General features: G+C 41.9%; 1 protein-coding gene across 1 annotated transcript; it reads left to right on the top strand.

Annotated features, from left to right (window-relative positions):
* The first annotated feature begins 1,814 nt into the window (after positions 1–1,814).
* On the top strand, positions 1,815–14,458 carry LOC135504185 (tyrosine-protein phosphatase non-receptor type 1-like). Its single transcript, XM_064922530.1, has 9 exons — positions 1,815–2,051; positions 2,994–3,084; positions 5,987–6,087; positions 7,953–8,051; positions 8,269–8,406; positions 11,015–11,224; positions 11,412–11,573; positions 11,890–12,044; positions 12,152–14,458. Exons 1-9 carry the CDS (start codon positions 1,995–1,997, stop codon positions 12,471–12,473), a joined length of 1,335 nt encoding a protein of 444 aa, XP_064778602.1. The 5' UTR covers positions 1,815–1,994; the 3' UTR covers positions 12,474–14,458.
* Positions 14,459–14,880: the final 422 nt, after the last annotated feature.

Here is a 14,880-nt window from a genome sequence, read left to right as displayed (position 1 = left end):
TAAAGGTGAAATAAAAAAATAAAAAAATAAAATAGAGCTTCTTGGGTCAACTGTAAGTGTTATTGCGAGGTGGAACCGTCTAGGAACAACAATGGCTCAGCTGCAAAGTGGTAGGCCACACAAGCTCACAGAATGGGACTGCTGAGTCTTGAAGCTTGGAGTAGGTAAAAATCATCTGTCCTTGGTTGCAACACTCACTACTACCTCTCAAAGCAATGTCTATCAGGAATCAAGGTAAGACCCAGATGTGTCAAATTGACAATGGTTTAATATTTCAACAGGGGCAGGCAATATACAGGTCAAGGCAGGCAGGGGTCAGTAAACCGGGGCGGGGCAAGGCAAGGCAAGGCAGGGGTCAGTAAACCAGAGGTGGGGCAATGGTACCAGACAGCAGGTCTGTTAGGAAGGCCTGCTCACAGAAGTGTTTTAGGGAGCGTTTGACAGTGATGAGGGGTGGTCGTTTGACTGCGGCTCCATAGCGGACACAGGCAATCAGGCAGTGATCGCTGAGATCCTGGTTGAAGACAGCGGAGGTGTATTTGGAGGGCCAGTTGGTCAGGATGACGTCTATGAGGGTGCCCTTGTTTACAGATTTAGGGTTGTACCTGGTGGGTTCCTTGATGATTTGTGTGAGATTGAGGGCATCTAGCTTAGATTGTAGGACTGCCGGGGTGTTAAGCATATCCCAGTTTAGGTCACCTAACAGAACAAACTCTGAAGCTAGATGGGGGGCGATCAATTCACAAATGGTGTCCAGGGCACAGCTGGGAGCTGAGGGGGGTCAGTAGCAGGCGGCAACAGTGAGAGACTTATTTCTGGAGAGAGTCATTTTCAAAATTAGTAGTTCGAACTGTTTGGGTATGGACCTGGAAAGTATGACATTACTTTGCAGGCTATCTCTGCAGTAGACTGCAACTCCTCCCCCTTTGGCAGTTCTATCTTGACGGAAAATGTTATAGTTGGGTATGGAAATCTCCGTATTTTTGGTGGCCTTCCTGAGCCTGGATTCAGACACGGCAAGGACATCAGGGTTAGCAGAGTGTGCTAAAGCAGTGAGTAAAACAAACTTACGGAGGAGGCTTCTGATGTTGACATGCATGAAACCAAGGCTTTTTCGATCACAAAGTCAACAAATGAGGGTGCCTGGGGACATGCAGGGCCTGGGTTTACCTCCACATCACCCGTGGAACAGAGGAGTAGTAGTATGAGGGTGCGGCTAAAGGCTATCAAAACTGGTCGCCTAGAGCGTTTGGGGACAGAGAATAAAAGGAGTGCAGACATTTGACAAACGGACTTGTTGGAATGGTGGCATCCTATGACGGTGCCATGTTGAAAGTCACTGAGCTCTTCATTAAGGCCATTCTACTGCCAATGTTTGTTAATGGAGATTGCATGGCTGTGTGCTCGATTTTAATATACCTGTCAGCAATGAGTGTGCCTGAAATAGCGGAATCCACTAATTTGACAGGGTGTCCACATACTTTTGTGTGTGTATGTATATGGGTGAATTTTCAAACTAGTTTTCATTGGGAAGGCAGATATAACGTTATCAAAATCAATCACTTTTGCATGTGAAAACACAGAATCGTACTGATTACTACATGTGCTTAATCTCGCCTAGGCTACCCCACTTTTGTTTTGAGACGATTTTACCCTGGGCTCTGAACGGGGCACCTGGTTCACGCCCAGATTCTAAAACGAATGTAATCACCTTTCACCCGGGGCAAACTCCTCCGTGGTTACCCGGTCCAGATAATCGAATTCCCTCAAGGACAGTCTTGATGAGGAGGAGCGTAACTGGGGTTGTCACAGCGTGTTTCCGGTAAAACCAGGCCGAGAGAGACGACAATGATCTATGTAGCTAGCTAGCTACTGAAAATAAAGAACCGTATAGAAATAGTTGTCGACTTTGTTCGACAACGTCTCAAATTTGCTAAACCTTTACAAATAGATATCGACTGGTCGTCGGGAAAAGAGGAGGCTGTAGCACGGCAATGGAAGCTGAGTTTCGGGGAATCGATGAACCCGGGAGTTGGAACGCCATTTACCAGGTAATGTTAGGTTCGTCTTGGAAAATCAAGGTGGATTTGAAGTTGCGAGTTCTGTTTGAGTAGGCTAGATTTGAACATTGTGCCTACAACTACTTATTACACGTGTCTCGTGGTTATAAAGTATTCTGGCTTATTGGGAACCAATTTTGATATAACTAGCTAGGCTACCCTGTTCCGATTTTGTTGTAGTTAACGTACCAACTTCCACGGCGCTGTCGGATGTGTGAAGTCTTCTAGAAAACCTCACTGTTTCGAATGATACATTTGTAACATCGAGTAGGCTATAGCGACGGTTGTTACATTTGTAACGTTTACCTGCACGTGTTAGATGCATTGTAGCAGATTAGTGTTGTCACATTGACACTGTCATTGATAGCTAAATGCGAACAGATTCCACCCTACTTGTTCCATGCCACAATTCAGACATAATTATGCATGTTACTAGAAAAAGGGGCAAACTACAATTGTATTCACGTTTTATTAACGATCTATTTAACACACACTATTAGACTACTATGGATTACAGACAGGGCCTGAAGGTGGCTGTGACCAGATGTGTCATATCTGCGTTTGAGGTGATGGTGGACAATTATTTAGTGTCAGCATAATTTGTCAAACTGCGGACAAATGTGGTTCAGGAAAATATCCTTGACTGCATATTTACTGTAGATATCCCAAGTATCATGTTACTGTTTTGTAAAGAAAGACCCTCGTTTTAGGACATGGTATGTGCACCTCCAGACACAATGGATAAGCACAACATAAGTCTGCACCATAGTACATTCTCCTTAGGACTCTGTTAGGGTTGAAACTGGTTGTAATAGACCGAGCACCATTGGGAGAATACCAGTGAGCAAACAACCATAGGAACAACCATTTGCCTCCCAAAACAAATAAAACTCAAGTTAAGAAATGTAAGTAAATGTATTGTTTTGCTCACAGGAAATCCGTCAGCAATCAAGTGAGCTGCCCTGCAAACTTGCTAAATTACCTGAAAACAAAACTCGGAATCGCTACAGAGATGTCAGCCCATGTAAGTTTTGTGATTTTGATGCCATCTAGTTCAGGGATGGGCAACTTTGATGGGGTTAGGTCCACAAAAAGAGACAATTTAGCAATCCTGCAATTCTATACATTTTGCCGTAGGCTGGAGAGAAATGCTTTCTGAAAGTATTGACACCCCTTTTTGGTTTACTACTTGAATTTTAAATTGATTACATGCTTATTGTCACTGGCCTACATACACAATACCCCATGTCAAAGTGGAATTATGTTCATAATGAAAAGCTAAAATGTCAACAAGTATTCATCCCTTTGTTATGGCAAGCCTAAATAAGTAGAGGAATACAAATGTGCTTAATAAGTTGCATGGACTTACTCTGTCTGCAATAAGTGTTTAACATGATTTTTGAATGACTACGTCATCTCTGTATCCCACACATAATTATCTGTAAGGTCCCTCAGTTGAGCAGTGAATTTCTAAAACTGATTCGGCCACACATTCCAGGGAGCATTTCCAATGCCTCGCAAAGGAGGACGTCTTTTGGTAGATGGGTAAAAAGAAGAAATTGAATATCCATTTGAGCATGGTGAAGTTAGAAATTTCACTTTGGATGATGTATCAATACACCCAGTCACTACAAAGATGGATGTCCTTCCTAACTCAGTTACCAGGCCAGTGGGGATTTTAAAAAGTTTAGTTTATTGGCTGTTCTAGGAGAAATCTGAGGATGGATGAACATTAATTGCTCCACAATACTAACCTCATTGACAGTGAAAAGGAAGACTGTACAGAATAAAAATATTCAAAATCATGCATTCTGTTTGCAATAAGGCACTAAAGTAATAATGCAAAAAAATTACTTTATCCTTAACACAAAACATTGATGGGGGCAAATCACATCACTGAGTACCTCTTCATATCTTCAAGAATGGGGGTGGCTGCATCAATTTGTGTATGCTTGTCTTCAGCAAGGACTGGGGAGGCAAAATCCTAGAGGAAAACCTGGTTTTCTGCTTTCCGACAGCCACTTTCCGACAGCCACCTTTTTAGAAGGACAATAACCTAAAACAAGGCCAAATATACTTTGAGTATACCAAACATTAGGAACACCTTCCTAGTATTGAGTAGCACCCCCACTCCTCTTTGCCCTCAGAACAGCCTTAATTTGTTGTGGCATGAACTCTACAAGGTGTCAAGCACAGGAATGTTGACTCCAATGCTTCCCACAATTGGCAAGTTGGCTGGATGTCCTGGTGGACCATTTTTGATACACACAGGAAATGGTTGAGCGTTATACAAAACACAGAGGTGCAGTTCTTGACACAAACTGGTATGCCTGGCACATACTACCATACCCCATTCGAAGGTACTTACATTTTTTGTCTTGCTCATTCACCCTCTGAGACCCACAATCCATGTCTCAAGGCTTAAAAATCCTTCAACCTGTCTCCTCCCCATCATCCACACTGATTGAAGTGGATTTAAAAATGACATCAATAAGGGATCATAGCTTTCACCTGATCTCTGTCATGGAAAGAGCAGGTGTTCTTAATATATTGTATACTCGGTGTACACTATAGTTGCTTACAAAGATGACGTTGAATATGGCCTAGTTAGATTTTCAAGCCAATATAAGTCAAACTATGACAAGACTTGAAAATGCAATAATCAACAACCACCTTGACAGAGTCTGAAGAATTTTTAAATAATTCAGAAAGTATTGTACACTACGGGTGTGCAAAGCTCTGACTTACCCAGAAAGACTCGGCTGTAATCGCTGCCAAAGGTGTGTTGACTCACGGGGTTGAAAACTTGTGTAATCAAAATATATTAGTGTTTTATTTTAAACAAATGTTAGAATCTTTCTTCCACTTTGACAGAGTATTTTGTGTGGATCGATGACAAAAAAACAAACATTTTAATCCCACTTTGTAACAACTAAATGTGGGGAAAATAAAGGTATGAATATGATGTCTGTGAGTGACAAATCTATAGGGACCCCACGGTTGGTAATTCGGCCATGATTACTACAAGGTTAGATAGCTGGCCGCTCGACAAATTTACCAATAAAAAATAATATATAAATAATGCTAGCTTCTGATGCACAACCAAATTTCAAAACATCCCTTAGCTTTTTCTACTATTCTAACTCACAACAATAAGTTGAGAGTTCCCCCAATTTTGGGGGGAGGGAAATTAATCCGTGGGCCTACAAAAGGGGCTCTAGTTAGACTGAGCTGCTGCAATTCCTCGGTCTAGGTATACAGAAGCATAAGATAAGATGACGAATTTATAATAACAGGCTCAAACATTGGCTAAAGTTGACGCACTATGCAGGATAGTCTTTCTTGTATTTGGGTGCTACATACTGTGACTGAACCTGTGTTAAGCTGTAGTCTAAAACATCTCATGTATGGCAACGGATTGATCTTTCAAGGTCCGATGCCTCACAAGTAGTTAAACAGTTCAAGCTTTTACAGTTGTCATGTCTTTTTTTAGTCTTCCGTCATGTTAACTAGACACAGCAAAGCTGTTGTGGTTTCCTCTTGACACAGAGATGCAAAAAGTTCACCTAAACCCTATGGGATAGATTGGTCACATGTCAACCAGTGTGTCAATGTGTTTTTGTTTCCTGATTTGATGTGAAGTGAACATCAGACATTCAAAATACTTGAAGTATTTACTTTAGTACCATTCCAGCTCTCTTGATTTAGATGAGGAGAAATGGCCTAGATAGTATTTCCTGTTTGGTTGAGTGGATTAGAATAGAAGAGAAGAAATAAATACTGCTGTGTTTGTCAGATTGACCCTGTTGGATGCACTGTACAGCTGCACCAAAGTTCTTGTGTTTAGAGATGAAATCCTAAGTCCCTTGGGATATTGCAAAGTTGCAAGTGTTTTCTTTTCATCAGCCTTCTTTCATTCTCTGCAGTTGACCACAGCAGAATCCGCCTGCAACTGGGTACGAACGATTACATTAACGCAAGCCTAATTTCTGTAGAAGAGGCACGGAGAAGCTACATTCTTACTCAGGTTTGTACTTTGGTTTCTGTACTCTGGCTAAGAAGGGAGTATTGGGAATAAGTTGTCTAGATGTCAAGTAATTACAGCAATTTTACTACGTTCAGAATGTCAGTTGCGCAAGGGCATCTCTGATATAAAAATGTTTTAAATAATCCTATCCTGGAAGAAATGTTTTATTACATTTATTATTATCACATTGATTATTCTTTAAACTTTTTAGGGATAGGGGACAGTATTTGGAAGTTTGGATGAATGAGGTGCCCAAAGTAAACTGCCTGTTACTCAGGCCCAGAAGCTAGGATATGCATATAATTGGTAGTATTGGATAGAAAACACTCTAAAGTTTCCAAAACTGTTAAAATAATGCCTGTGTATAACAGAACTGATGTAGCAGGCGAAAACCCAAGGAGAAACTGTCAAGGTTTATTTTTATTTCTTTTGTGTAGAGGTGACACCATTTAAAATGCATGGTGTGCTTTCGCCATTAAGCTTCTTTTTTCTTTTTTTAAATCTGACGAAGTGGCTGGATTAACAAGAAGTTAAGCTTTTAAACGATCTAAGATACTTGTATTTTCATGAATGTTTAATATTACACATTTTGTATTTTGAATTTCGCGCTCTGCAATTTCACCGGATGTTGGCCAGGTGGCACGCTAGCGTCCCACCTAGCCCAAAGCGGTTTAAAGATGCACACCCACTGAGGTTTCTTTAAGTTTTCAGAACCCTGATTTTTTTTTCTCCCCCCCCCCCACGTTTTGTTACAGCTCTATTCTAAAATGGATAAAATATTTTTTCCCCTCATCAGTCTCTACCCAATAATGACAAAGTGAAAACAGGTTTTTAGACATTTTTGCAAATGTATAAAACATAAACAGATGCCATATTTACATAAGTATTCAGACCCTTTGCTATGAGACTCAGGTGCATCCGGTTTCCATTGTTCATCCTAAAATGTTTCTACAACTTCATTGGAGTCCACCTGTGGTAAATTAAATTGATTGGACATGATTTGGAAAAACCCATACACCTGTCTATATAAGGTCCCACAGTTGACAGTGCATGTCAGAGCAAAAACCAAGCCATGAGGTCGAGGGGAATTGTATGTAGAGCTCAGAGTCAAGATTGTGTTGAGGCACAGATCTGGGGAAGGGTACCAAAAAATGTCTGCAGCATTGAAGGTCCCCAAGAACACAGTGGCCTCCATCATTCTTAAATAGAAGAAGTTTGAAACCACCAAGACTCTTCCTAGAGCTGGCAGCCTGGCCAAATTGAGCAATTGGGGGAGAAGGGCCTTGGTCAGGGAGGTGACCAAGAACCCAATGTTCACTCTGAAGAGCTCCAGAGTTCCCAGCTGACCTGACAGCTCTTGAGTGGATCTGCAAGGAGGAATGGGAGAAACTCCCCAAATACAGGTGTGCCAAGTTTGTAGCGTCATACCCAAGAAGACTCGAGGCTGCAGTTGCTGCCAAAGGGGCTTCAACATAGTACTGAGTAAAGAGTCTGAATATTTGTGATATTTCAGGTGATGTTATTTATTTTTGTAAAAATTATTTTAATAAATTTGCAAACGTTTTATAAAAAAGTTTTTGCTTTGTCATTAGGGGTAATTGTGTGTTGATTGAGGGGAATAAATAATATATACAGTTTAGAATGAGGCTGTAACTCAACGAAATGTGGAACAAGTCAAGGGGTCTGAATACTTTCCGACTGCACTGTATATCAAAAGTTTCTAACACTTAATTTTATTTTAAACTGACATGTTCCTAGGACTAGTGTAGCCTGCCTGTCACATGCATTTACAGTGGGTGTGTTTTTAACTGCCTGATGTTTTTTTTTTATGAATAAGATGCTTAACATTACCTCTTCCTACAAAGGGGCCCCTTCCAAACACATGTGGTCACTTCTGGGAGATGGTGTGGGAGCAGAGGACCATGGGAGTGGTGATGCTGAACCGTGTCATAGAGAAAGGATCTGTGAGTATTACCATAATTAGCAGTATTTAAAAAAAATGTTTCATATAAGAATAATTATATGAGCTCCCTTTCACCACTATGGACCTCCAGTTGCACAGTACTGCTCTGTTTTCGGTATAACAGGGGCTTGTTCACCCAAAATATCAATATTGTACTTATTCAATGTAAACATCCCAGTAAAATGCATGCAGTTATGACATTTCTGACTATTTTTCAGGTGAAGTGTGCCCAGTACTGGCCGCCTAGAGAGGTGAGGGAGGCGGTTTTTGAAGACACAAATTTCAAGCTAACGCTTGTTTCAGAAGACATCAAATCCTACTACACTGTCCGTCAGCTGGAGCTAGAAAATCTGTCGGTAAGATTCCTCTTCGTTCGTTGTGTAATCTTCTGTTCTTCTCTTACCATCCTATTATAATCTTAAATTAGGTACTAAGGCATAAAATGTACAGTGCCCTATTTACTGATCTACACTATATATACAGAAGTATGTGAACACACTATCAAATTATTGGATTCAGCTATTTCATCCTCACCCGTTGCTGACAGGTGTATAAAATCTAGCACACACCATGCAATCTACATAGATAAACATTGGCAGTAGAATGGCCTTAATGAAGAGCTCAGTGACTTTCAACATGGCACCGTCATAGGATGCCACCATTCCAATAAGTCCGTTTGTCAAATGTCTGCACTCCTTTTATTCTCTGTCCCCAACGCTCTAGGCGACTACTGAAGTGATGTGGCTTTCAACATGGCACCGTCATAGTATGTCAGCTTTCTAAGTCAGTTTGTCAAATTTCTGCCCTGCTAGAGCTGCCCTGTCAACTGTAAGGTGTAAACGTTTAGGAGCAACAACTGCTCAGCCGCAAAGTGGTCGGACACAAGCTCACAGAATGGGACCGCCAAGTGCTGAAGCCCGTAAAATCGTCTGTCCTCAGTTAAAACGCTCACTACCAAGTTCCAAACTGCCTCTAGAAGCAACGTCAGCGCAAGAACTGTTCGCCTGGAGGTTCATGAAATTGATTTCCATGGCCGAGCAGTCACACACAAGCATAAGATAACCATGCGCAATGCCAAGTGTCAGCTGGAGTGGCGTAAATCTTGCTGCCATTGGACTCTGGAGAAGTGGAAACACATTCTCTGTAGTGATGAATCACTCACCATCTGGCAGTCCGATGGACAAATCTGGGTTTGGTGGATGCCAGGAGAACGCTACCTGCCCAGTGCCAACTGAAGTTTGGTAGAGGAATAATGGTCTGGGGCTGTTTTACATGGTTTGGACTAGGCCCCTTATTTCCAGTGAAGGGAAATCTTAAAGCTACAGCATACAATGACATTCTAGATGGTTCTGTGCTTCCAACTTTGTGGCAACAGTTTGGGGGAAGGCCCTTTCCTGTTTCAGCATGACCATGCACAAAGCGAGGTCCATACAGAAATGTTTTGTTGATCGGACCTGAACCCCCTCGAACACCTTTGAGATGAATTGGAATGCCAACTGTGAGCCAGGCTTAATCGCCCAACATCAGTGCCCGACCTCACTAATGCTCTTGTGGCTGAATGGATGGAAGTCCCTGCAGCAATGTTCCAACATCTAGTGGAAAACCTAACCAGAAGTGGAGGCTGCTGTCGCCACAAACGGGGGACCAACTCTATACGACTGCCCATGATTTTGATATGAGACGTTCGAAGCACAGGTGTCCACATACTTTTGGTCATGTAGTTTATATTTAAGTGATAATTCCAGAGAAGCCGGTGTTTGGAGGATATATTGGCATGGGTGTTTGTCTCGGGCTGGCAAACCATGCCAATATATTCTCCAAACACCGGCTACTGGTTACCACCATATTCACATAATTTGACATTTTCATTACATTCTATTTTGATGAATTTATTCATCCTATTTCATCCTTCCACAAGATATAGTCCTGAAACAGATTGTTTAGGTTGCCAGAGATGCGATGCAGCCGTTTAATCTTTCATTCTTTCTAAATGTTCTGCTGCAATGCTGGCCGGCAGCGTACTTATTCTTGGCCATGTTCTGTTATAATCTCCACCCGGCACAGCCAGAAGAGGACTGGCCACCCCTCATAGCCTGGTTCCTCTCTAGGTTTTGGCCTTTCTAGGGAGTTTTTTTCCTAGCCACCGTGCTTCTACACCTGCATTGCTTGCTGTTTGGGGGTTTAGGCTGGGTTTCAAATCTTTGCATTTGGTTTTCAACAGCAAAGATTTGTATAAACCTGGCTGTCTCTGACATTTGAAACATTGAAATTTAATCTCCAGCTGTCCCTTAGTAATGAACGTGTCGGGAGCTGAGATGACACAGGCAGCTTTTCTCAGCCAGTCAAAATCATGAATCGGCATTTTTATGGATATACAAAGAAATGTCAATAGAAAAACCAGTCAAACAAAACAAAATGCAGGTAGTTTGCAGTCTTTCCAGCTTCAGTTTGAGATTGCGTGAATCTGCATTTTTATGGATATACAAAGAAATGGGAGTTAATGTTTAGATGCTTTTTACAGTAGATCGAGTTTATAAATTGCTTGTCAGGGTTGATGAGACAGTGGATTGAACAGTGAATAGGCATTTCAATGTCATAAGCTTTGCCGGTGGTAACCAGTAAGCATCCAGGATTAGACACACCTGTTGTATAAATACCCACATTCATTGTAAGAGGACTGTACTTGTTTATTATCATTACTATCAGCAGAGATCCAGGCTATTCCTAGAAATCCTCCACACTGCTTTGAAGCAGCTTCGGTGGGTGTTTGATATCCTTCTAAAAGTGAACTCCGGACTATCATGTTCCAAAGTAATTTATAACATGATTCTTTGACTCGTGTCTGAGATTCCTATAAAGTTTTTCTTGACTTATGTTCATACCTAGTGGTGGTGGTGACCATACAGTAATTGATATCTCTGCTCTATTTTATACTTAGTGAGTTAATTTGTCCCCCTTCTACAGACTCGGGAAACTAGAGAGATCCTACATTTTCACTACACCACCTGGCCTGACTTTGGTGTGCCCGAATCTCCAGCCTCCTTCCTTAACTTCCTGTTCAAGGTGCGGGAGTCTGGGTGCCTCAACTCTGACCAGGGGCCTGTGGTGGTGCACTGCAGCGCAGGCATCGGACGCTCGGGAACCTTCTGTCTTGTCGACACTTGCCTGTTACTGGTCAGTACTGCACTGGGAATCTCATTCGAAATGTAAAACTTTATTCCTCCCACAAGCCAAAATTATGCAAATGTGGTATTGAGTTGTGCAGACACTCATTTCCAATGGCTTTATGAAGAATCATGACTTCATGTCAAGTAATTGTCAGTTTACCCAATTAAACTTGCTGTGAAATATCTGTTTGCAGATGTCCATGCGCAAGGACCCGTCATCTGTGCACATTCGTGACGTACTGCTGGAGATGCGACGATATCGGATGGGCCTGATTCAAACACCTGACCAACTCAGATTTTCCTACCTCGCTGTTATTGAAGGTGCCAGGTGCATCATGGGAGATGCATCATTGCAGGTAAGTTAAATCCATCTTTTAGTTGCTGCCATGAACCAAAGTGCTATAGTAGGTCAATGCACGCACATACAAATTGGGTCTCGGGTGTCTGTAAAATGTGTTTGCCTTTTTGTATATATTTTCAGGAACTGGTTAGCCACAATGTTCTTATACTTGTCCTCTAATGAATAATTTAAAGTAGGCCAATTGGGTGTTTTATTTGGGAAGCTCGAACTAGATACAGATGTCTCTCCTCATGTATGGAGAAAGGTCATATCTTCTCTGTAAAGCCTATTAATGTTTAAATAATACCCACATCAATCCATAAATGTTTAAGGAGTCGTGGAAAGAGCTCTCCAACGAAGAGGACATTCCTCCAGAGTTCACACCTCCCCTGCCCCGTCCTCCAGGTCTATCTGTCAACGGCATGGTTGAACCCATCTCATTTTTTCCTGAGATTGTTGTTGCGCAGAACGATTCCCACACTCGCAGGTAAATAAGACCCGCTCAATTAGATTTTTAGCAGTCTAGACTTCATACACGCAATATTCAGTGTCACTCTTCATCGTTCTACCCCTGGAATATCTCTCCCATTTCAGTGCCCCACCAGAGACTGAACTGCGATGGAGGGGCAGTGTTGAAGGTGCTACCGCCCAGTCGCAGTCTTCCACTGTATCCAGTGATCAACCTGATGGCCAGGCGGGAAGCAAAGAACCAGCTCCCAAAGCTCCTACGAAACCCCACCGGCTGCATGAGCCAGAAAAACAGCAGGGGCTGAACCAGGACCAGGCAGCTGAGCAGGCAGCAGTAGATGATAGCCCTGAGGCTCTAGGGGCCTGGAACCCCCTGCTGGCCAACGTTTGCCTCTGCACTGCCCTGGCCCTGGGTGCTTATGTCTGTTACCGGGCCTGTTTCCACTGATCTCCTCTACCCTCCTCCCTCTCTTGCTCCTCCCTTTCTCTTGTCTGTTTTTTTTGCAGGGTGAATTAGGCTGGCCAGCCGGCCCTCTCTGCCTATGGTTTTACTCTGCTGGCTGGGCAAGTGGATTGTTTAGACTTCAGAGAATCGATTGATTCAGACTCACTCGTTTTCTTTACAAATGCGGAGCAGGGGTGTGGGGGGAAGGGACTGCCTCTTTTTCCTCGTCACCCACTGTAGCTCTCATATGAACTGTCAGTTTGGACGCTCAGGGTCTCAATTTTCAGGTATCACATCCCAAATACACGTGTTGATTTTCAAAACAAATGAGTAAACAAATGTTTCTTTCTAACCGTCAGTAAATTAAGGTGTTTGTTCCTGTGTTCTGTGAGCTGAATGGTCTACTAGTAGTCTACCCTACTGGGACACACGCACCTTCTATTCAGTTACCAAATAACACGCAAATGTGTTATTCTGTTTCAGCCTTTGCAAAAAAATGTCCGTTGGCTATTCACCTTTCTCTCCCAAATAGTCCTTTCCTTTGCAGTTCTTTACAATTGTTCTGGAGGAGTTACAGTGCTTGGTTTGTGGCAACCCTGCAGTGCCAACGTAATGAATTGCTGCAGAGATGTTAGTGAAAGAATAGACAAACTTGAGATGATGGGGCAGTAATATACCCAGGAGTAAGCTGAGGCTAAGTGGTGGCCACCATCCGAGGGAGACACTGCACTCCTCTCCTTCCACTGGATGAGGGGTGCATTCAGTGGGTTATTTACAGGCCATAGGAGAGCTCCCTACCACTTCCCTGTTTAGGGTCTTTTGGCTAAAGCTACAGGAGGCACACTATGTGTGTGTGCGCAAGTGTTAAGTGTTATCTGGGCTTTCTACTGATGCATGATTTCCATTTGCTGTCTTAGTGGGAAACATCACAAGCTAATAAGTTATATTTTAAATATATTCTAGATTGTTTCCTGGTTCTTGACCCTGACCCCCACCACGTATTAATTTCAAACTTTACATTTAAACAGGAGTGTCTAGTTGATGATGTGCTTTGAATGGAAGTGCTGCACGCATGTATTGAGCTGTTCTTTTTTTTTTTTTTTGCATAGTTTGAGGTGTTGCGTTCACATTTTAGCCCGTTTTCAAAAAATGTACATGTCATATTTTTATGTATTTTGGCTAAAGTCTGCTATAACGGAGTCTCCAATGATTTTGCAACATTTGTTTAACCCATTAGATATACAGTTTTATTCAGGGATGGTGACTTCTAGTAGTCCCCACTTTGGATGAACAATGCAGAGGCTTTTTCATACTAAAGAAACAAACTGGGTGAAATGCATCAGGTGAGCATTGCATCTGAACACAGGAGGTTGCATTAAAATGCCAGCTCAGCATACTGTATGGAGATACAGGCAGCAGCTAACCCTCTCCCTTAGCTAGCAATACAAATACCATCAGCCTTTATTTTCCCAGCCTCTGAAACAAAAACCCATTCTGCCTGTCTGGACAGGGAGCCTGTGATCTCAAACCAATTTACAAACACCAGCACAGGGATTAAAACACTGTAATGATGATCAGTTATGGCCTGGGCTGTCAGTTTTAGTTAACTTTTTTCCACAAAGATGTCCTGCACTTGTGAATTAACATGTTTTTCATGAGATTAGTTCAGCTACTAGCATTCAGTTTACCTTAGTGACTCAAAAAGAACTACGTATATCCAGAGTCAAATGGCTGTACCTTTTCTCTGGAATGTATGATGTCCTACCCATGGATATGCCCTCTTGATACTTCTAAAAAGTTATTTAGATCAGATTTTAGTCTGACTTTTTTTTAAATGCATTTACAAGTAATGATGAACTCACAGTATCTACCTGGGCAGCTTTGTTTGCCCGGATGTTCCTGTTTTTCTGTACTTATGCTCACCAACCTTTTTGTTTTTTATTTACATCCATTGTATTCCTTTTTTTAAATAAAAACAAATCTGCTGATTTTTGTTCTGCTTTTTGGATCTGAGTCATATTTTAAGATTTTTATTTTCATACAGAATTATAAACAAAGGCTGTGGTAATAGTCGTGTCAGATTTTGTTTTTGACCTGAAGATCCATGACGTCATGATTTGACCTCGTATTTTTCCGAGTTCCCCGTTTTCTTGAACGCACCATCAATCTTTTGTATGAGACTGAATGATCATATTTGTCACTAATGAAAAGAGCATTACAATAGTTGGTTTCAAGACAACTGAACTCGGAAAAATAAGAGGTCAAATTATGACGTCAGTGATTTTCTGGTCACTAAATCGAAGCTGGAATTCAGGTTTGGATGACCGTTACAAATTATTTTTCAGGGCTGTTTTTTTCCGAGTTCACAGTTGTTTTGAACGTGGCAAATGCCCCACCTCAAAATGGTAAT

The sequence above is a fragment of the Oncorhynchus masou genome, chromosome 18, assembly GCF_036934945.1.
Source record: "Oncorhynchus masou masou isolate Uvic2021 chromosome 18, UVic_Omas_1.1, whole genome shotgun sequence".
Classification (NCBI taxonomy): Eukaryota; Metazoa; Chordata; class Actinopteri; order Salmoniformes; family Salmonidae; genus Oncorhynchus; species Oncorhynchus masou.
Note: the sequence above shows the minus strand (reverse complement) of the source record. Positions and strands in the feature narration are given on the sequence as shown.